This window comes from Acanthisitta chloris, unplaced genomic scaffold (genome assembly GCF_000695815.1).
Source record: "Acanthisitta chloris isolate BGI_N310 unplaced genomic scaffold, ASM69581v1 scaffold9119, whole genome shotgun sequence".
Lineage (NCBI taxonomy): Eukaryota > Metazoa > Chordata > Aves > Passeriformes > Acanthisittidae > Acanthisitta > Acanthisitta chloris.
In genome coordinates, this window is record NW_008691961.1 from 31,667 (window position 1) to 55,936 (window position 24,270).

The 24,270-nt window shown below is 36.9% G+C and overlaps 1 protein-coding gene across 1 annotated transcript in view; it reads right to left on the bottom strand.

Moving 5' to 3' along the window:
• Window positions 1-10,643: 10,643 nt before the first annotated feature.
• LOC103809604 (neurexin-1-beta) overlaps window positions 10,644-24,270 on the bottom strand; it is a gene marked incomplete at its 3' end in the record, with an annotated part of 29,072 nt that continues 15,445 nt past the window's right edge. Inside the window, exons 2-3 of the mRNA XM_009082456.1 lie at window positions 12,387-12,476; window positions 10,644-10,963 (exon numbers count right to left, since the gene is read on the bottom strand). Of these exons, the coding sequence (XP_009080704.1) occupies window positions 10,644-10,963; window positions 12,387-12,476 (410 nt within the window). The remainder of the gene's footprint in view (window positions 10,964-12,386; window positions 12,477-24,270) is intronic.

Genomic DNA, 24,270 nt, shown 5'->3' on the forward strand with positions numbered 1-24,270 from the left:
AACAAAATATTTTCTTTTGTTATTGATATGCTGCTGAGAAAAACTGAAAAAATATTTTAGTCATCAAAAATTATTCTTCAGTCAATCATTGAGGAAAAAACAATAATCACATCCTGATTCTTTCTCTCCTGCATATTGTTTTAACCATGACTATAATTTCATAAGGAAAATACTACAATTGCCTTTATTTCTCATTTAACTGTAATATGGCTGTTTGAATCACTCTAGAAAATATTTCTTAGACTATTCCTGTGTATGGTCATTCAAGCTACCACCATCTACCTCAGGGATGTGAAATGTCAATGTAATGTCATTATGCTATCCTAGTTGCAATTGGACATTGCCTCAGAAAGGTAACTAAAAATTATATTTGTACTCTCAACTGCATATGAAAATACTTCTAATTTTTAGAAGCCAACATACATCTAGCCACTGCTGCTATCCTATGCTGTGGCATGATATACAAAGTTATTAATAATGTTTTGGTATGGATTAAATCAGTTAATTAGCAAGTCCATCACATCTACAGAAAATGTATTTAGACTGTCATATTCAATACTGCTGGGAGCCTGGAATTAAGCAACTAAGTCTTAGCATTAATGTAAGGAATTATCAGCTTTACTGAACATATTCAGTCTAGATGGATATCCCTAAAGCCTTCAGTACAACTCCCAGACACTTAATTTGAGTGAATTTGTGGCTTTGCAAAACATGGAAAAGGATCATGACCTGAAATAGACAAAAGGAAGGGGGAATATTCTCTTTGGACTTTATTAATGCCAGCACATTTGTGAAAATCAAAAGAGAATCTGGATAGAAAGAGTAAAGCAAATGGTCTATTAGTCAGTGGAGTCACCTACGGCTACATGGATATCGGAATCTTGCTCTCATTGTTTCCAGCACCATCACAGTGTCTATTTGGTGCAGATACTAATGTCCTGCTTTAACAACCTGGAAATAATATGCAAGTGTCATTTAAGATATGTCTAAGGCTATTTGTTCTGACCTCATCCTTTCTTTTTAATTCATGAAAATGTCAGAATAAATGTGTTCTCTATATTTACAGTGTTATGCTGAGGGCTGAAAAAAAACCTCTTGCAAGATGATGGAATTTCAAAAGCCCTGTCAACCTCTTCAGTCTTTCATCTCAACAGAATCCACCCACAAAATCCCAAACATTTAGTATGTGACTAGATTTAAAGATGTAGCAAAATAATGAGGTACATTACACCTTCAAATTTGTTCCCCATGCGAGTCTCTTTCTTCCAGGATCTGAGGATATGTCAGCAACATGCAATCTCTTCAGTAAGGTTTCCTTCCACATCATGTCTGCTTTTTCCAGAACTACTTCTAATTTACCTGCTACACGTTCTCCTAAAACCTGGTACTGCTACCACTGTGTTTCTAGATACACACACAATCTTTAATGATGTGTCTGAACACATCGAAGCCATTAATGGATTTCATCCTCACACAATCATCATCTCACAGCAGGGAAGTACTCATTCATTAATGGAGATGAACTGAAGGAACATGCTATCCTTTCCCCTAGGTCAGAATACAAACCTATGTCTTTGATTTCTGTTTAATTCGTCAATATATCATCGCATCCTCTGGAGTGGGTTTCAAAGAAATGGTTCCTATTTCTTGGTCCATGTTTCTATGCACTTCTAGGAGAGAGTGGTGCAGTTAGATCCGTCGAACAACTTCAGTTCTTCTCTTATTGCAGATGCCCCTGCTCATCATTTACATGCACTGTTTGGAGAAACTGGCAAGTCTCACAGCTTTCTTCCTTAAGTCCCTTCAGAGACTTTACTGTTCATCTTTGCATTAAAAAATTTCCAATCTAATCACTTCATCTGGCTTTGATAAGTGTTTGTGTGTGTATATGCGTTTGCAAAAATGTACTGCAAAAAAGAGACATTTCAACAGAGAGTTATTAAGAGAAAAACTATGCAAAGAAATAATACACCACCTGCATGCAAGATTATTTGTAACAGAACTGCAGATCTTTTAGGTAAAAAGCGTGGAGACATGACTATTAGAAAGTATCTAACTCTGAAGTAATGGTGGCATATAAACAAAACGTAAGTGTCAGCTGTTCTGATCAACTGCTGAATACCAAATGGAAACAAATATTTAAAGACAAATGTAGCTAACAGATTAAACTAAATAAATCAATAAATCATAAAATAATGATTTATTTATTAACGACAGACATAGGATGTTGGTACTACCCACAAGAAAGAAAAAAGTTTTTTTGAAGAAACCTTCTGTACTAATTTATTAACTGAACACAGTCACAAGAATTGTTTGATTAAAGAAAATGATCTGCAGTCTATGAAGCAGGTGTGCCTATGAATGAATCTTTGGTCTTAACAGCAAGTGAGCAGAAAGGTTTCACACATTACTGTCACTGTCATGTTTAGAGGAAACATCCAGTACATAATACAGTCATATCACCTAAATGTTGCAGAGTTCTGAATCATGTTTGATATTCAACAGAACATCAAACAACAGACTGTTGCACATGGGTCCTTGACAGCCGTACATAAAAGCAGGTTGAGCACTGCAACCTGTAGCAATTAAGTTGATTAATTACATACAGAAAGAAAATTCATCTACCACCAGCTCCATGCACCACATGAACTCTCACAATCATGATTGTCTGCAGCAGGACTGATGCTCTTCTGCAGGACACTGCAGGTGCTTCAAGTGTAGCAGCACATTGAAGCTGTGCTCTGTCAGAGAGGGGTGCTTGCTTTGGGCTCCTATCCCTGGGAGAAGAGAGTCACACCCCAAATCAGTCTGCTTTTCTTTCCCTCAGCTCTGAGGAATCACACACAAATGAAATAGAATGTATTATTTAGTCCTATCTGAAAAGAAATTATGTGAGCCAAGTTTGTAAAACACACAGTACTTCAATCGTAGAAATACTCCAAAGGAAACAGTCAACGAGATCTTCAGGCTTAGCACAGCTCCAGTGAGTGATAAGGAGACTGAATGGCTATCACTTTCTTTTCACAGGAGAACAGCAGCTCTCAGACACAATACAAGGCTTTCTATCCTGCAAGGCTACTGAGAATCAGTAGTGGCTGTAACACCCAGCCCTTTTCAGCCGAACCAAATGCAGAAAGGTGCATTACAGCTATGTGACTGTAGTCATGGGTCACCACCTCAGCAACAGCCAGTTGTTCCAGCTGGGTGAAACAATCCCATTTCCATATAATCCTGATGGTTTTTTTAGTGTGCTGGCAGGCACTGTGGGGGAACGGTGGCCAGAGACAGAGTATGAGAGAGAAGCAAGTACCACTTCATTAGGAGAGGAGCCTTCCTAAGAAAGAAGTTGGAAGAAGGAGCTGAGAATGTGAGGGAAATATTTCTCCAACAACAAACCATTGGCTAAATATAGGTGTGACCTTGCTCAGCAACCATTAGATACCATGTCCCATGATATGCAAAGGGATGTTTAGGAAATACTACAGGTCTAACATAACATGAGCAACACATTAAGAACATGGAAAGGCAGCAGGCTATGAAAAAATGGTGGTATCAAGATGAGGTTGCCTCTACTTGAAAATTAAAATTCACCACATTTAAAAACTGTAATGTGTCAGAACTTGAGACTGGGTAAAACTAATCAGGGTTAAAAAACTCACCTAATAAAGCAAATTGTAATGAGTGAGCTTGGCCATTTGAACATGAAAGAACAACAAAACTGAAGCTGCACGTGGCCTCAGGTCCTTTTCTCCCAAAAAACGGACTTTAAAAGAAACTTTTATTTGTAACTAATTAATCAACAGTTTCTGCAAGCGTCTTGCCATTCTTTGTATACTAACACTGCTGTGATTTCATTTACAAGCATATTTTTTCCCTGTGAGTATACACTGTAGTGGGTAGTTTTAAAGTAGTGCTTAAGGTTTTAGACATAGCCCACTGGCTTAATGGAAATCGCGTGGCTTGGCCTTCTTTTTGAGGGGCTAGTAACCTATCTCACCTGGACGGTGCCTCTTGAAGCTAATCCACAGTAGAGCCAAAGATAAAGCAGAAGCCAGTCTTCTCTGGATTGCATAGTGCAGTAGACATGAAGTACCATTGCTGATCAGGTCCAGTTATTTTTGTGCCTGTAGTTTTTCAAGCAACTGGTTAAGATTTGGCTTTGGTGATCCAGTGTGTCTGTATGAACCATTCCTCTCCAGTAAATACTAACAACAGCTAAGAGCGAGTCTTAATCCTCTCATCTTGGCGAAAGCACTGGTTCCAGAGGTGAATTTCTTGTAGACTACAGAGCTAATGACAATCACTGTTACTTAGGAGCTCAATGGCAAGGCTACATGGCTGAAAGCCTGTATTTCTTAAGGAGCTAACTTACACATTAGGGACACTGTTCTAGGATCTCTCTCTATATGTGTACTAGGATCAGATTTTCAAAAACATTGATTTAATATAGAAACATTAATGAGTCTGAGGAACTTTTGAAAACCTCATCCTAAGCACATATATTTTGTTTTTCTTTTTAATCTTTTCTTTTCAAACACAAACCAGGGGAAAACTTGGCTCTGCAATATGCAACTGGAGATCAGGATGGGCACCTGAACTGACACAATTTGGCTTCTCTGAGAGATTTAGGTCCTTGAAATATTTATGCCAAAGACTGAATTGGTCAGGGGATTCAACATTTTTAAAGAGGGACAGACAGACAACCATGTGATCACATAAGTCAGGTTTGAAAACAACAAACCAATGAGGCAATTCAACAGGCAAGTGTGCTGAATGCAGCTTTTCTAAAGCAGTGTTTTAGCTGAAGAGCCAATATTCAATATGCAAAGATTTTGTAGGAGAATGAGAAAGTCAGATGTGATCAGGTAGCAAATATTAAAATAAAGAAAGAGAATTCTCATGTTCACTGTTTCCTATTTCAATCCTTTAGAGATCTTGAGTGTCAGCATTAACAAATATGTTTTAAAATAATTGATCAAATTATCAAAAGTCACTAGAAGACACTAAAAATTTATAGCGAATATTTTAAACAAAAAAAGGGCATGGGTTTCATACACCTAGCCATTTTTCCATCTACCTGCAAATAAAGCATGAGCACTTCCACAATGACCATATTTGCACAGAGATCCTACTCCAGATGAGATTTGTTCTTAACACTCGAATTCCCCAGGATCTGTCATCTAGTGAACATGTACAGCGCTGAGCACTGTGATGCTGGAAGCTGTGTGAATCACTTTACACTAGTGAGCGTCCGTTGAGTCAAATCCTTGTGATCTACCAGACCCCTGGAGAAGAGCTTTGCCTCTAGGGTTGATGAACTGTGGACTAGTTGGTGTGACTGTCCAGAGGAAGAAGTGGCAGCAATGCACACACAGGGAAAGAACACAATACCTGTGCACAGAAATAGACATTGCAAACCATGCAGTACATAATTTTAAATCAAAATGGGTGGAAAATACTCATCTTCCCGTTAATATTAACTGCATTGATTTAACGATTAGTGTGTCTTCATAAAATACATTCACATTTGCTATCATGTGTAGAGGTCATGTATTCTTAAAACTGAACTCTTTCCATGGAAAACACCCCTGTTTTTATAAATGCTTGTTTTTATTTGGGAGGTGAAGGTGCTGACTAAGCCTTTCATTGTCCCTGCTACAATGAATATCATTTAAATCTGCTGCTTCAATACATGTAAAGAAACATACCCTTCACCTGACATATACCCTTCAAGGCAACCGACCAAATTTCAGTTCATTGACTTAGTTCTGCTTGACCAAAAATCAGTGCCTATTGTTTCAAAACATGTCATCATCTCACAGTATATTGCAATTGCTGGTTAAGTGGCTTAGTTTTATTGATAAGAACCCACTCTGATGAGAACAAAGAGGACTGCCAGAATCCCTTATAGAAAATGAAAAAAGCTATTTTGCACACAATTTTCAGAAACAGTTTCCAATGCATAAGAGCAGAGCTTTTTGGATGGGCTGTCATAATCAAATCCTTAAAAAGGCATGAGAAATGAGCGTATTATTCTTGATTTACTATCACTTCATTTACGATTTCCAGTTAATATAGATTCACAAAGCTGTGCCAAAGAGATACTAAATGCCTGATTGTGCTTTCCTAATTCAAGCAAAACCCATTCTCTAAGTCCTTTTGAAGCCTCTCAGGCTTCTGCCAACTCTTGCAATTTTTATTGCAAGCCTTGCAGTACTCAATGTTTTGCTTAACATTCCAGCTCTTGGAGTTCTACAACATGTGAATCTTTATTTTCGGTTTTAAAAGATATTTATCACCTTCATGAGTGAATAGAAAAAATTGCAAATGAGACTTTTAAAAAGTGTTAAAAGAGAAAAAGAAGGAAAAACTTAACTGTATCATTTTTCTGAAAAGCTTCATAAATAAGGTGATATTTTTAGAACAAATTCATTATTTCTGAGCCCCAGTGAATAGTTATGGCTCACCAAAAGTTAGCAACACATAGCTGCATGTTTTCACTTAACAGAAATCCTGCTCTTGCAACACTTTGGGGATTTCTTTGCATGCTCATAATGGTATATAAATTTTTGAGTGTACTCCCATGCAGTGTTGGGTGATGAAAGGACCTCTCCCACAATCATCAGCTCCCATACCAGTGGCCATGGCTTCCACCAAGTGTCAATGGCAAAGTGAGAAGCAAAGCAGATAAAACCTCTCATGGACTACCCAACTGGTGCCAATTTTGCACCAACTGTCTGACCAGGCTGCCCAGTCCTTAAATTGCCTGCTCCAGAGTCTACTGTAAGCTATGTGGTGATCCTTCAGGACAGCTATAGATCAGTGGCTGCTACCTGAAGTACTTGGATAAAATAATCACAGGCCTCCCACAATGGCTGCAAAACTGCACATCACTTGTTAACACTGAAACAACACAATGCTTTCTTCATTTCCCTCTTCCTCCCACCTCCTGATCTCCTCTTTTTTTCTTCCCCCTCCTTACCTGATATCTTTTGTTTATTCTGCAAGATACTGGAGGCAGGGACTTTCACTTCCTATGTGTTTATGCAATACCTTTCATGAAGGCTGACAGCTCAAGATGCCATTATAATCGATGGGGTAGTAGGGGAGAGGATTTTAAGGCAGAGAAAAAATGAGGCATTCACCAGCCATTGACATTCAACAGGCTTTTGACTACCTCTCCCCTTTGAAAAATCTGTATTTCCAAGGGCAATAATTAAGATGTCTGTCATCACCAAAACACCCATTGTTAAAATATGACACAGATTCCAAGTAAGGAAAACCTTCATTTAGAGTGGAGTCATTAACAGAAAGCATTTTTTTCCCCCCGAAGCACTAAGACTTCATCTACCTAAAATAATGCACAACAATATTCAACATACTTTCTGGAAGTCCTATGTCTTTTGGCATATATTGCATTTGTTAGATATCTGTGGAGAAGCATGCACTGCAGCAGTTAAAGCACTAACGTTGTAGGTTTTTTGAAAGAACATTTCCTATAAATAGAGATTTAAATGATCTTCTTTAAGTATTGTAATCTTTAATTGAATTCAATACCTCTGCAAATGGAGCAAACAATCTCTGACTGATTAGATCATTTGCTTCTATTCTATTTCAGACATGCACTGGTTTGCAGTAATGTAAGGTTTTTTCATTAGCAATTGCTGTTCAGCTGCATATTTTCTTCAGTAACCTAATTAATGCAAGAAAGGTAACTTTTCTTCTCGTGCACTACAGTATGTCAATGTAGCTGACACTCTTGCAGAGGTTATATGTAAATAAAAATTAAAAAAAATGTAAAGGACAAAAATGAAAGGGAATGAAGAAATTAAAAGCAGATTTTTCATGAGATGGTGAGTGCCTTCATCTCCTGTGACATCAAGATGGAAACTGGTTATTCAGCACCCTGCAGGACAGACCCATGGGAGTCCTATGGGTCAGTAGCTCAGAAATTATTACATGCAGGTAGAATAAGAAAACGGGTATTAATGAAGAGAAGAAATAATGTCCTTAATCTGATTCAGTAGCTTCCTAGGTCTGTTGCATGAATAGCATAGCATCCTGCAGTCAAATTTCAGCTTTGACTTTGGGATGTTATCAATCTTTTTTAATCAAATCATAAGCCTGATTGTGAACTGTGTTTCAGTGCAGTCCCTGACTAATTAAGTGTACAGTTGTAATGACAACAGAGGTCCTACAGGCAAGACATTTAGACACAGCTGAAGTAAACCACTGTGTATTATTAATGGCAAGAAGGCCTCAGTTACACACTCAGGATGCCATGTGCTGTAATGATGTTACCATTGGATGCTTCCCTCAGAAATGTTGCTTTGGGGCTCTCAGATACAGTTTCCCATGCGCTTCGTCAATTACTTTTGCCAGCCAGGCTAACAGGTGAGAGAAGCTGATTGAAACCTTCATCCTCAGAATGTGCCTCGGTGAGATGCTGTGCACCTCTGGATGCTCCTGGAGCCTGCTGGAAGCTTGTGTTGGTGGGATATCAAAGAGCAAGCACTTATAGTATTTTGGCATAGCCACTTCAGCCAGAAAGGGATGAGGAAATAGCACAACTGCATCGAGGCCACCCAGCTCCAGTGGCAGCGAGGTGCTCTATAAAATTGAGTAAATGCTCTGATAGAGTTGATAATGGTCACATCTTATTTCAGGCACCACACTCTAGAAACAGATCATCTTTGGAAGATCATTTTGCCCACCTGTCTGTTTTGCCTTTTCAGCAAAATTTACACCTCGTCATAGTTGTTAGCATGGAAAATTTTCTTCAAAAATTATACCACTGAAACATCTCAAAAATTAGTATTTTAGTGGCTAAACATGCAAACAGTGTGCAAACCATACTGGGGAATATTCACAGAAACTGAGGAAGGCTGGAAAAGCAACTACACCAGTAAACCCCCACTGCCTACAGGTCATGAAGGTGCCAAATGGGAATGGTCCCTCCTCCCAATTTGTGCCTAGGAGTTACCTGAGAGAGTGGCAGAGGCCAAAGGTATGCTGCAATCTGATAGAACAGTTTAACTTAGTTTAATTTTAATTTAGTTACATTAACTTAGCCCAAATTCTTCCAGACTGCGAGGGTGTCCTGCACTTTTAGATGCAGATCTTCGTCTGGGTAAATTTGAGGGAGTCTTACACTTTGTTACTGCAAAATATCGAGACTAGTTGGATAATAAAGTGGGAGATACAATTTAAAACAGAATTAATAAGAAAGAAAACTTTTTGCCTATTTAATAAAAACACTGTAGTTTACTCCAATAATCATTAAAAAATGCAATCTGCAAGTAAAAATGTTTTAAGTTCACTTTTAACTTAAATGTACTGCTTCAGTTTGTAAAGTAACAATTTTTACTTTTACTGCACTGTAGTTTTTGGTCCATTGTATAAAGCATACATAGATACTGGAGCTGAAGCATTGAGTTTGATGCCCCAACCAAATTCAGTCTGTGAGCTGAGTTTTTACCCAGAAAACAGGCAGCTTGACCTCAGCTTCCCAATCTAATCAGCATGTTCTCCTCCATTCTTGAAAAAATTAACCGCATTCATCACATTGTACTCCTGCTCCTCTCTACAGCTCATGATGCTTTCTGTGTTCCTTGTCCTACTTCTGGACCTCAGGATCATAACTGCCATGGCTTGATGACACAGTGGGCACACAAGCAAGCATGTGAACCAAATGAACCTAAGAAAAGCTTTTAGCAGTATACCTTTTTCTTGGTTTGTTAGGGGGGTTGGTTTGTTTGTTGTGTGGTGGGTTTTTTTTTTAAGGCAGAATAAATATACAAGAATCTTCCCTGACACAGAAAAGTCCTGAGAAGTTTTAGGTTTTTAAAGCACAATGTCTGAATCCTGTTACTCAGAGTACCCACAAGATGAAGGTACTTAATTCACTCACCTGTTTTTCCCCCTCCTTTTTCCCAATAATTAAATCCCCCCACATATTATACAAAGATCCTGACAAAACCTGAAAGCAACTAAATATATCACTAAATTCATGAGATGCAAATAACCTCAATAAAGAGTAAACAGCAGCCTCTGACTTGGAGCCTGAGTTTCCCAGGGTGCAGAGTGCTCTTAATTCCCTCTGATGCCACTGCCTCTTAGGAGGAATTCTGCCAGAGATGATGATCAATCGTGAGACTAGAAAAAGTGCTAATTCCCTATTTTCTAGCCTCTTACAACTTTTTGTCTTCACACCTCCTTCCTGTTCCCTCTTAAAACTGTGTCTCTTTTCTCTATCTCATGGATAAAGTCACCACTTCATTTCATTATCTCTAATTCCAGACATCCTGCATTCCTACACTGGAAACAATCAATATAAGGCATCAAAGAAGAAAAAGTATTTAAAAATATGCACCACTATGAAGAAGGATGACAGGGCAATAAAAATCAGCACAAGAACAATCTGAACTGCTAAATTCGCCTAATTTAGGAGAACAGCTAAGTCCTTACTTTCCCTCTAAATGTGAATCAACATCACATCCATGAGCCATGTATGGTACAGAACTTTGAACTGTAATTCATGCATTTCTTCAACATGAACAATTTCATCTGCTGAGTGAATGCAATATAGGAAGCCACACTCAAAGATGGAAAAATATTTGTGAAAAGTGAGGAAGCCAACTAACCTGACCAATAGGTTCTTTTGTCGGGGCCTTTCCTCTTCTAGCAGTGCTCGTGGCCAAAGTGGTGGTTGTTTCCATGACTGACGTGGACATCTCAGACTGCATCGCTGTGGCTGTGGACTCAGTTGTCATAGAGGAAGGCACTTCACCAACAAGTCTCACATTTCCTTCTATCACGATGTTGGCATCATTTTCTGCTGCCATATTCAGAACTTTCAAGCCATTGTAGTAAAGACCAGAGAGCTGGCCTTGGAAAGGGTGGCCACGTTCCTTGCCTCCAATTTTTATGGTTGCTTGGCTATTGAAGATTGTGAGCTGACGCCCTGTGAAGATAATATTATATACATGCAAAAATGTTGACTGTGAACGCTATACTCTATACGAGTGATAACAGATTGTCATGGGGTGAAAAATGAGAGCAATAAACTATAAGAAAAGGATTTGACTCATAATTCATTGCTTTTTAATGAGGTGTCCATGAAATGCATAAATTTTGAGAGTATTTACATTTTTCTTAATTTACAAATTTTTGGGTTTTATATGGGTTTTTTTGCTAAAAGGCCAATCACATATATTTGGAAATGTGTTTAGCACTACAAGTCATACCCCTCTCCCTTTTACCTGAAAGTACTGTTAACCTTTTGGTGTGTTTCAAAAACAGGTTTCTAATTCCCTAAGATAACTTTTTCTTCAAGTCTGCCAACATTTAAAAGATTTTTTTTTCCACGAAATGCAGTATAGAGCCTATAGCTTTATGTACATGTGAGTTTATGTATGTATAGACATATACAAATATGTATACACACACAAAGTTTATACATATGCCAACAAGCCACTAGGTCAAGTGAATTTTAAAGAATGTTATGTAGTAATTTGTCACATCATTATATAAGTGAATATTTACATTTTTAAATTAAATGTTTCCTTTTCGTATTTAAATGTTTATTTTCCTTCAACATACACACTGAAAAGAAACACATGGTTCACACTGAGTATCTCAGAGGCAGATTCAAAAATAGATGTCTGATTGGCTTTCAGCAAGGCTATCAATTAAAATAAAAAGATTTTAGATGCAAAAGCGGCTTCAGAAATGATACACATACCGATGGAGAAATCATGGCACATTTCCATTAAACAGAGAAATCCTCAGCAACAGTACCACTCTTAGTAAATAGAATAGTCACTTTAGCAGATTGGTTTCTGCTCACAAAAAGCATGCACACAACTTTAAGTTCTGTTTTAATTAGTGTTTGTTCCAAAATCCCCTTAGAAGGTTGCAAACGTTAAAGGGACTTCATTTTGATTGGCAATTCATATTGCCCACTATTTAAGATACCTACAGTTTAGACAAATTTTTTTTCAGGACCATAATGAAGATATCATAACTACACATATTTTTAGTTAATAATTTAGATGCTGGAACATGTAATATAATCTATGAATGATTTATAATTTTTGGTTAATGTTTGCTATGAGTACCTTCATAGATTGAGTTAGTGGATTATATTTAACAGTCCCTTTAACCTTAAGTTAACAGGGTAAGATTATTAAACAGCTGGTACTTCTAGAAATGTATAGAAATTATTATACAAGGTATGCAAATATTACTCTATATTTTACTTTTTAAAATTTGTTTTAATTTAGTTTTACTGAAATTTATTTTTTATGTTTATTAGTGTTACAATGAATACTACTTGGTTATGTTCAAATTATTTTTTTATTTGAAGTTTTAATCAATGTTTTTACCTTTGTCGAGTAGCCATTCATCAACTACTCGACCAAGTCGATATGGAATTCGCTGTCTAGCAATCGCCAGGCGCTCGTTATCATTGTTTCCTTTAAAGTTTAAAGAGACATTTCATTGGTTAAAATCTGTAAGGTCAAAGGTTAAAAGTTAATACTTAAAGCTTGAGCTATACAGTTGCCACATGATTTTTTGAAATTTGGAATTTTAAAAAGTGCTACCTAGAACATTTCATGGTTCAGACTTTTCATTCATTCATTTATTTTATTTTAGCAAACAAAATTATTCCTATGTTAATTGAAAATTAGAAATCTGCATTTGAGCTAGGTTATTAAACTTATGTTATAGACAGACCCAAAAAACAAATTTAAACATCATCGAATGGCTTTACAAAAAAATGATAGTTGACCTCAGGGTTTTGTCTTTTTTGATGTTTCTTATTAACTAGTTAAACATGTTCATGTGAAACAGGTTTAAGTTTTCAAAAGACATCCAACCTCTCACTCCAAGTTAGTCATTTAAAGAAGAAGAACACAGCTCCATCTAAGGCACACTTACTTCTGCTGTCTACTAATAGTCCTGCTGTAACTTATTTCCTAAGCAGAAAAAAAATAAATACGTATTTCTTCGCTTCATTTAAATAAAATCCAGAGATTCAAATATATATGGTACAGAACAGACCAGGGTATTCACAGTTTGTACATTTTCTTAGGACTCGTTGACAATGTCTTGAAGGAACACCAAGGCTTTGACAAAAGTGACTTGCTGAAAGGTAGCCTGGTTCTGAAACATGGAAGTGCTTTAAAATTTAGCAAGAGGCCATCTGTAGTGGAATTTCATATATTAAGAACTAACCAGAACTCAGCAATGCAAAGGACAAACTTGTCATAGTTGCAAACCCTATCTATTGTCAGTCTGTGCAGAGATCTTGGACTTCTTTTACTAAAACAGTGAGCTAAAATAAGGCTGGCACAGTCAGAAAAACAGCAGATAAGGAATAATTAGCAAAACACTTCAAATATTTATTTCTAATTAGAGGGTTTTTTTTGTCTTTGAGCGGTATAGATGCGATCCCTCTGAAAACCATGTCTTCTGCTTCAGAGAATGGCACACCTAAATATTTCTTTCAATGTATAAGCTTTAGGTGGCAGTAGAATTTTAGAACAACAGTATCTTTTTCTTTTATTGTATTAGTTCATATTAGTAAAGAACCTGAGAGATAAGAAGAGCCAGATGAGTAAAAAGTAGTAATTCATAATTCAAATCCAAATCCAAAGTCAGACCGATTGGCTCAAATGTGCATACTGCCTTTGACTTCAAAACCCACTATTGAACCAAGTCCTGTATCTGCAGTGGAAATTTTCAGTACACAATGCAGTAAGTCCACATACTGCTCAGAAAGACATGTTCTTGAACTAGAAGAATTCTACTGCTAATTATGAAATGAAAGTATAATCCAAATGCAGGAGATCAATGTTCCAGTTTGTCAGAAAATTACAAGTCATTACAGCCTTGCAGGGAAGAATCAGTACAATAGCCCCCAAAATTTGCAAAAGCAACAGCTTCTGTACCAAAACACAGGGTGGTTTTATGCAGGTACTTGTTCTGCAGTGACATGAACTGCTTTTCTATGTTTCATGTATCCCTCATTAGGTTTAGCATGGACAAGCTGACCTATTTTCTTTTGAGAGGATGGTCTTTTCCTATTCACTTTCCTATATAGAATTGTAAAATGGTGTGGGTTAGAATGGACATTTGAAAATCATCTAGTGCAGCCCCTCCACTATGGGTAAAGACATCTATCACTAGATCAAGTTGCTAAAAGTCCATGCAACCTGGCCTTGAACCCATCCAATGACAGGGTATCCACAACTTCTTTGGACAACCACAGAAACAGGTTCCACACACAACTTCTCTGGGTAAATATACTATGAGAATTTCTATATGTATGTCAATATTAAAAAGTACATGGACATAAATATAAAATATATACATTTTACTCATAGAACATTTTCCTCTGTTCTCAAATTTCTGAAACATTTTCTGTAAAAGAGTATTTTACTGAAACTTTCCCTTTACTACTTATCCAAGAAAGTGAAAATTTAGAATAAAACACTTCAGAACACAAATCCTGTGATGATGTGAGAATACACAAAGTGTTAATTTATTTTTTCCTGTTACGATCTTTAAAATTACTTCTCTCCATCCCAGGCTCCTTCTCTTACAACAAGGTTCCTGGGACTAAATGGAAATTTGAGAAATACTAGAAAAACGTTATATAAGAAATGTCATGTGACCAACACAGGAACAACAATAAATAGTATGATATTCCCTGTTTCTCTTTTGGATTTGTATCCAACAAATATGTGTGTGTGTGTGTATATATGTATATTTAAACCAGTGAGTTCATAATTTATAGTCTCTGACATATTTTAACATATTTAGCTTTTCACTAAGACATTTCTACAGTTTTTTATTGAGGCATTATCGGTTGAGTCACTGAATAAGTAAGAGAACATCCTATTTCCAGAAGGTTTCCTTAACTTAAGACAAATGAATCATGAGGTTTAGTTGCTGTTGAGTACATTCATTTTTTTTTGTTATCTATAATTTTAAAAAATTGGGGGAGTGGGTGAGATTCTTCAGTGTCATTTACAAGAAAAAGGCTAAGTTGTTCCGAAAAGGTTTGCATGCATAAGGAATCCAGTAACACAATGGAAGCAAGTCTCATGGATATAGATCATCATTCATGCATCAATTTCACACCGGGTTACTCACTGGGTGCCTTTCATGAACAAATGCTCCCTAGACCTCAGAAGAACCACACAGTTATGTCGAAGTGAAACAGTGTTCAGAACTGCATATACTAGGAAGGTATGAAACTATGTTATTCAACCAGGAGGTGTAAATCAGGAGTATTTGGTAGAAAGACCCTCTGCAGTTACCAGTCTGGATCCTTAACACTATTGCATCTCTTTATTGTAATTCCATTACTAACATGGGACTTATCCTGGACAACTTTTATTGCTTCCTCCACTCTCACTACTTGGCAGCTGCTCTAGAACATCTCTATAGTGATTGTGGAAACTCCTCTGTGAATTAACAGTATAAATTTAGTCTTGGCCAGCTTATACATTTCTTTGAATTATTTCATTAAAAGGCCATACAGTATGTATGTTTTTTGAGAATATTGCACCCTATTATAATGTGATTCTCTCAATAAATTGTATTTTATACTAACTGCAGCAGTCTTGCACCACTGGGAACAAAATTCTAATGAAAAGCAAGGAAATAACAATTTGATTTGCAAAGGTCACACAAAAAATAATTGCTGATTACATTAGCCCATTCCTCATCAGAGGAAAAGTGCATTGTCAAATGCATCTCAATTTGACACTATTACATTAGCTTAAATTCTTCTAGTGTATAATATAAATGGAAAGTCTGGAGGGAAATGGTGTGGAACTTGTCCAGATTTAGTTTCAAGGAGAACATATAGGCTTAGTAATGGTGAAACTAGTAGACACATAAGTAAGCTAACAACTACATTAAAAGATTTTATACATAGCGCTGAAAATAATGGAAACAACATTAAAAGCAACAAACATCCTATTACTACATCATGAGAACACAAAACTTTTCAGTAACTGCTTCTTCCCAAATGGCTGGTTTGGGTCATACTCTCAGCTACAAAGAATCTGTACAGCCCCACTGAATTCAGTAAAACTGTGTGCATTTCCTTCATCTTATAATCTCATCCTCAGTAGGGAAATCATAAACACCACAGATTGCTTTTCTCAGGAGTATGCAGTGCACGTTTTTCTACCTTCCTTTATTTATGCTTGTTTTTACCTGTCTGGTGAACCTTTGGGAACTTCTTCAGTAAGAACACTTCCAAGAAGTTTAATAATTATTTTCATACCCTAAATAAACCTGCAGCTTTGAGATTTTATTTCTGTTACCCATGTGAAAGATTAAGTGCTCTGGCAGGCATTCTTTCAACTGTAATTCATAAAAAACAACCAATATGACTGAACTTTAATTGTAGACAGCTCTGTGACTATCCAGCATTACTCTTCCTGGTTACATGGCCAAGATTTTTTTGATTAAAAAACCTGAATGATTCACTCAGAATGTGCACCATGACATTGTCTAACCTGATTGAATTCTAGATGGCTTCATTCTTCTGCCAAATAGATAATATTTTGTCACAACAGAGTGTTAATTCTGTATGGGCAGAAAGGCTTCAAGGGAATAACAATAATTCCAAAGAATCAAGGTAAGCAGAGAAGAGCAGCAAAGGTCAAATCTTTGAGTAAGAGCTAAATCTTGTGTCACGATTGAGAAGAAGCAGTCCAAAAAACTTTAATCATACCTTTATATCTATAGGTCAGCTGGGACAAACCAACTATGCGAACTTCACTAATATGTATTTTATCCCTCCTGATTTATTATATTGTCAGGGCTAGAGTGTAATTCTATTTTGTGCTCTGAAATAAAGGTGTCAGTTATTGATGTGAAATAGCAGCATCCTTGAAAGAGAATAAGTAAGAAGGTTGAAAACTGAGAGTCTGTGAAGAACAACCTACACTGGAGAATATTTTCTTTGAAACAAACCCTTTAACAGAATACAAATTCACATTGTTAGTCCTAGTGATCCGTTAGAGAAATAAATAATGAAGTGAAGAAGCCAAGGTCTATCTCCATTTATAAAGATCTTTCTCTCCCTAGTTTTGCTCATCATGATCTTGACACTGCTGTTTCTGAATCATGACTCCCCTGACATCTGCAAGGGGAATACAGAGACCTATACCATTCCTTCATTTTCAATTACGGTTGAAACCTGACTGCATGGCATGAGAGGGAGCCACAGCAGCTCTGTGATACAGGGGCAAACAGTCCACATACTGTCTCATGCGGCCAGACTAGGAAATGAAATCATAATCTCAGTAACGGCCCTAAAGTTCTTTTGAATCATCTATTACTATTACTGTGCACGCACTCTTGAGGGGTAGGGGAGAAGAGGTCCAGGTTCAGCTCAGGAATTCACTGTGTTTGTGGGGGACCCAATATACGTGCTCTGATGTATATTTTTGATGAGTGCTTACAGATTTGTCTATCCAGCATTCGATCCAGGAATGAGCTCTAGATGGATCAGATGAAACTGTCTTTTTCTGTTGCCAAGAGATGTCAACTCTACCTGTTACAATGTATACAATGATGAGCTGGGAGAGATGGGGAAAGATACAGTGGTCAGTGTCAAAGACTATTGTACCAGGACTTACATACCCAGAAGGCTGATTTGGGCCTCCTCCAGTGTTCAAACGGAAGGAACACACAGTTGGGCATTTTGGGCATTTTGAGAGAACCTTACCATCAGCTTGGTGAGAAGATAAAAGTGCAAAGAAACTCTTAAGTTAGAGAAAGAACCTGTAGCAAATGAGTGCAGCTGTTCAACACCTTACCTTTATTAAGAAAAGTCAGCCTATAAAGAGAGAAACCACCATGACGAATAATTTCTCCAAACTTTGAAGTGTCAAGCCTGGCAAGTTCATATTAAAAGACATAATATAATATGAACATTTTCACCCTACAGGAACTCCCAAATTCCTTATAATGAATATTAAGCATCCAAAGAGACTATTTCCTCACAGAAGGACTGATAGATGTCTTCATAGCAGAGTAAAATCTCTCATTAGTGGTTCATAACACTGCTAAAACCAAAGCAAATCTTAGGTGGCCTTAAAAAAGAATATTATTACCATGTTTATTGAAGGATGAATGTGTAAGTTAGTCCCCATTCCACTGATCCTACAGACTGTGCCAAAACATCTTATATTCACCTGTAAGCTCCTTATTTCATGCTTGCATATTAAACAAACTAATAATTTTACAGCTTTCTAGAGGATAAAACTAAGAACTCTCTCTGACCTCTCAGCGAGATCTGAACCTTCACTTCAAATCAACTACCTTCTGCCCTGTTTTGTTTTTGATTGTTTTTCACTGGATTAATTAGTAATTTAATGAAGAGTAAACTCTTCCTGCCTCTCACTTCCTCACTATAATGCAGTATCTGTCTCAGCTGGTGCAGTGTCAGATTGCTTACTTTGAGAGATTGGTGTATTCTATCAAAAACAAGCAAGAGAAGATGAAAAGCAACAAGACGGAGATAAGAAAATATAAGACTTGTCTGATAAATTAAAGGTCATATTTTGTTATCAGGAATTTTTAAAAGATCCTTTGTACTGCCTGTGCAGTATTTAAGGAGCTAATATTGTATGTCTGCTGCTAAAATAGGCAGGAAAATTGATAGGAATCGTTAAAGAGGAAGATCAAAGTACAAAAAAATGAATTGTATAAGTACAGTACCATGCCCCACATCACTCTAAGGGTGACATTTTACAGTTCTCCAAGGTAAAAGGACTCTGAACTCTTTCTAAATCATAATGTCACAGTATTTAAGGTTACTTTTACCATAGAAATTTAACCAGAAATTGACTGTAAGCACTTTCCTATTCAATAGATTTTCAACAGCTGGAAAATGGAGAATATTTCAACCCTATTGCATCTAAAATTAGCTAGATCTGAGATAGCAACTACTGAATGCACTCTACTGACTTTCACCCAGGTAGCAATCTGGATGATCTTCATTCCATGTTAGCAGAGAGCTGCTATGTAGAATGTCTCTTGAGAGAAATAATTCTCACATTATATAAATGAACAATGGCAAATGGGTAACACCGTGCTCAGCTCTTATTTTAAATTCCTATTGGGCTGTAACCCCATGAGTACCCAGTATTCAGGTAGAAGCTATCAATAAGAAAAGTCTGATTAACTGTGTGGCAAGCCTCCTAATTAAGTTTAATCACCCTGGAAGTTCCAAGGAAGGAATAGGACTAATTGTCAAAAGGTCATTGCTCATATCATTGCATTTTATTGTAGTCAGGGAAAGGCTTTGTAAAAATCTATTTTTCCCATATGTTATTTGTGGACATCTTGCAACACAAAAAGTTATCTGAAACAATTTTTTTAAAAAGTCTTCTGTGGTTAAATTCTGCTCTTGGTTATGTGATGGATAAGAGAAAATAGAGGATTGGCCTTCATTTGTGGTCACCAAAGCTACTGCAATTGGACTGCCCTAGCAGGCTGTTCAGAGGCAATGCAGGGTGCAGTGAAGGTACTGTAATAACAGACATAACAAACATAAGAAATCCAAAGCAATCAGCATCAACTCTCATCTACAGCACACAAACTAACTTGACTGCAACTGTAAATTTTAAAAATGTTGGTTTCTTGTTCTTTCATGAAGCATGAAAGAGCTAGAGTTAACCCCCCACCATGTCCCAAAGTCCTGGACCATGCAAGTGCTTTTTCACACTCGTTGCATCTGCACAGGCTGTGTCAGCTCATTCTCCTGGGGATAAGAATGATGGCACACGAGTCAACGGAAACAAAAGTGAGGTCATTATTTGGACAAGCCTTTGCCAGGCAGAAGAAACCAAATGCACCCATACAGATAGAAAATGGCATTTAAGAGATAAAAATCTGTTCTGTGTCAGCAGTGCAGCCAAAAAAAACCCCAACACAAACAAAACAAGTAGCCCTTGGCCAAAGCAAGATCCAGACTTTCAGTTCTGTCTAAAAGTGGCATTTCAATTTGTGTATTTAAGCCTTGCAGACATTTTACTATAAAAGAATAATCTATTTCAAATGGAAAGGTTTAAACTTGTACATATAGGGGTTTTTAATGCTTTTGGCAAGACATAGAAACAGAAACTGTAAATAATAGAAACAGATGCTCACTGAGATAAAAGCAGAGGAGTGCTTTAGGACTGCAGAACTAAAACAAGCAGTCCACCATGCAATAGGATAATGGTCACGGGTAGACTCCCAGCAGTGATTTAATTTTATTTGTTAAAAGTAAAATAATCCCATTTTCTATTTATAAATTTTTAAAAAAAGTTTCACTAACATTTCCATTTTAAATTATTCTGTTATGCAGCATATCACTATAACTTTTTATGAAATACAGCTAATTTTTAAAAATTATTCCATTTAAAGCTCATTTCCAATTAGCTAAGAATTCTCTTGTGATTCTGTTTTACCTCTTTTTTTGCGTAGTATAACTTAGAATACTGAGAATTATTGTGAAACATTTGATTTTGTTTTGACATTACATTTTTTAAGAGAACTGAAAACTGCATTGCTCAAATGCTCTGGATCTCTATGTTTAAAACTCTTCTATAGTTTCCTTCTATGATTTAGGAAGTTCTCAAGGAAGGGAAAATATGGTTACCATGACACACTTGTAACTTTCCTGAAATCTGTGCTTCATGACTTCTTGTATTCTCTTTGTAAAAATGGGAGAAAGACCTGAGTAAGAGCCTGTGTGTGGGAACAAGTGGGAGAAAGGCTGTCAGTGTTGTCACAAACCACTGTCATGGAAAGTCCATTTCAGTGCACCCTATTCTGCAAAAATCCTTAAAGACACACTAAGCATCGACCACAGAAGTAATTCTTAAGTGCCTTGCTAAATCATGGTTGGGAAATGTCTTAGAAGCCACAGATCTCTTCTTGGATGTTTTCAGATGATAGATGGTGTCAAGATAGCCTTGAGCCACTAGAAGAGAAAGCCACTGACTCCAATGCCAAACCTAACACATATGGATCTGACCTGCACCAGCTAAATCAAGATATCCCAATTCTTTAAGCTCTTGCCTGGAACACACTTTCATATGAGGACCTGCTCAGTTTTAAAGTTAACAAGCCCACATTTTGGATGTACAATGCAAAGCTGGCAGCTAACTTTCACATAGGTCTAAATTCATTGGCTTGATTTTCAGAGTAAATCTGAGTTGAAACACCAGAATGAAGAAACAATCAATATTGTACTATTTAAGCATATATGAATTTGCAAGGAAATAGGTAATCACAGGTCAACTGTCAATATGTTTAATTTTTCATTTCATTGTACAAAATTCCATTTGCTGATACAATATACAAACAGTAGATTTGACTTCTATTTTGAAACATTTATGAAATGTTAAATGGGAAAAAGAATAACTTTTGAAAGAAAATAGCTCTGCTAGCACAATTTACACATCTACTTTTTCTCAGGAAACCACTTGACCTTTTAAAACCATACTGAAACCCACTATGTTGAAATTAAATAAGGATATTAACATCTTTCCAGCTTTATGAACTCTTGTAGCTTCTCTAACATGCAGCACTAATGCATTATTAAAATATAATGTAATATGCTGTTTAAATTATTTTTATTTCTAAGTGATGGTACTGAGAAAGGTGAAGTATTAAATAAGAATCTCATTCTAAGCAGATAATAACACTAACAGCTAAAATGTGCAGATGACTTACTAATAAAATATTAATGCATTCCAGTTTAGTAAGCATCTTTCAAGACAAAATTCAGGACTTAAGCAGGAAGCACTTCATCTGTCCATCAACTTACTGTCCATCATCACACATGAAAGTACTCACATGGACTCAACAGATTAGATGGGAAAAGCAAACTGCCTTCCATCTTTGCTATTATTAATATGTGCACAGATTTGCCACTGCTTATAAAGGAGAACACTAAAACTTATAAACAAACTTTCATGGCCGAGGCTGATGTACATTCAATTAATACTCAAATATGTCTAACTGCCAGGCTGGATTGTTACCCTCAGTGCAGCACAGGGCTAAAACACGATTCTGACAAAGATTGGAGCAACATCCCATTTTGTTTTCTGCACAGAACACCCATGATGCTCACATCCACAGAGCAATGACAGACAAGGGAGGTGCACAGGCAGTAGATTATTTTTAACCTACTCTTGCAACATGGCTCATCTCTCCAGCTCAGCTGGAAAAGCTGTATGCAGGCTTACTTCATAGAATGCTCTTTAATTAATGTCAGCCTCTGGAAAAATTACATGTAACAAACTGTGAGCTATCAGATAGAATGGATAAGCAAGCAGCTAACTAAGAATCATTTTCCTAGCTACCAGGATTTATGGATGTATAAATATACGAAGTTGAGAAAGATAAATGCTACATTAGGATTGGCATAATATTTTCAATATTCTCTCTCTGCTCTTTTGGAAGCACTTTCTCAGTTTAATGCAATAGAACTGGCATGTTTAAGGCATTGTATAGCTGCTGTTTAGCATAGCAATGTTTTTGGATATAGAGATTATACCTTGAAACATTTTTTTATCTGGTCTGACTTTGTTAATTCCTGGAAATTTAAAGTTATATCTACATTGCTACCATAACATTATTCTTATATTGATAATGCATTCATAATGAAATGCATAGGTGTAATCTAAGCTGCACATCACAGGATATGACTATTGACCCACTTGATCCTGTATTCAGCCATAAAACTATTCTTTGGTTAATTAATAACGTGCAGTGGTCTCAAACAGGACTTCCAGGAAAATATCTTCTCCTAATGTGATGACACATCATAGAGGAAAATCTCCCAGCAGTGAATTCCACTGCTGCACTATTGAAATCATGTGCTCTATTTCTTCAATGAATTTCTTAGTTCTGGTTACAGCTTTCCAGGAACACCTAAAGAGCACTAGTGTTTTCCCCTCCTGAAAGCACTTATACTGTAATCAAATCACAGCATACTTTTCTTTTTGACACTATAAATCACTTGCAATAGTGCCTCTTTGGGGATCTTGTTACACAGGCACCAATTTGCTTTTTTTCCACAGAACGACAGACCCCAGGTACAGACTTTGATACCCGTTCCAGAGCTGGTTTCGAAGTGCTGTAAAAGGTGGCAAAATCCTCCCCAGTTGTTAATGTTTTAGCCTTTTGTGCTCACAAAGAGACTTCCATAAACCCCTTTGTCGCAGCATCACATTATGTTTCATACAGAGCAAACTGGAAGATGAGAGCCCCACAAGTGTCTTCTCAGAATTATATTTTTCCAGGACATTGTTTACATTGCCATAACCTTCCCTCCCTCACCTTAGACCCCCACCTTGGCATTCAGCACTGCTGCAATGCTTTCTGCAACCTCCTTTACAACCTCCTGGCTTTCCAACCAGTCATATCCACACACTGCATTTGCCCTGCCCTCACTATTATTTACCACTTTTCTTCTCTTTGTAACAGTCACACATCATCATCAATGGCTTTATGCAGACTTCCAGACCACTTCTAAAAGTGTTAGACATTGTAGAAAACTCCAGTTTCCAGTCAATGAATGCTTCTCACTGAGAACCATCAGTTCTATGTAATACTGAGTTTATTAGCTCAAGCTGAATAATGAAGAATTAACTACATTCACTGCTCTTCACTTTTATGAAGAGCATCCATATCCATCAGCTTTGGGACTAACAATGAGATGTGTGGCTGTGATGTGCAGTCTCCCCAGTCACTGAGACACACTGCAGTGCTGCTCCTCTATGGATTGTCATATGGCTCTTAAAGGATGATTAATACACACACATACCAATGAGCACCAGAGAAGTTAAAAAGGGGAGGAGGAATCCTGAAACTGAACTTGAAACTTCTCTGTCCAAATCCTTCACGTGTATCATATCCTGTCACAGCTTTCTGGAATTGATAGTGCATCCATAACACTGTCTTCAGTTGGAATTTGTATTTTAGTTCAGATGAAATCACACATGAATTTGCATGAGAGGGAACTATAGGATTAGGAACCTAAAGAGAGATGCTCAAGAATTCTTTGGTTGAAAATTGCTGAGAGGCAATTGCTGTGCTCTGAAAATGAGAGCATGCTTTCAAGATTCAGCCCTATATATATAGTTACATTTTTAGTACCATTTGTCCTTTTGAAAAGGGCATATTTATTCTTCTCACCCTACTGTGCAACCATAAATTTAAAACCAGAGCTCTATTAAT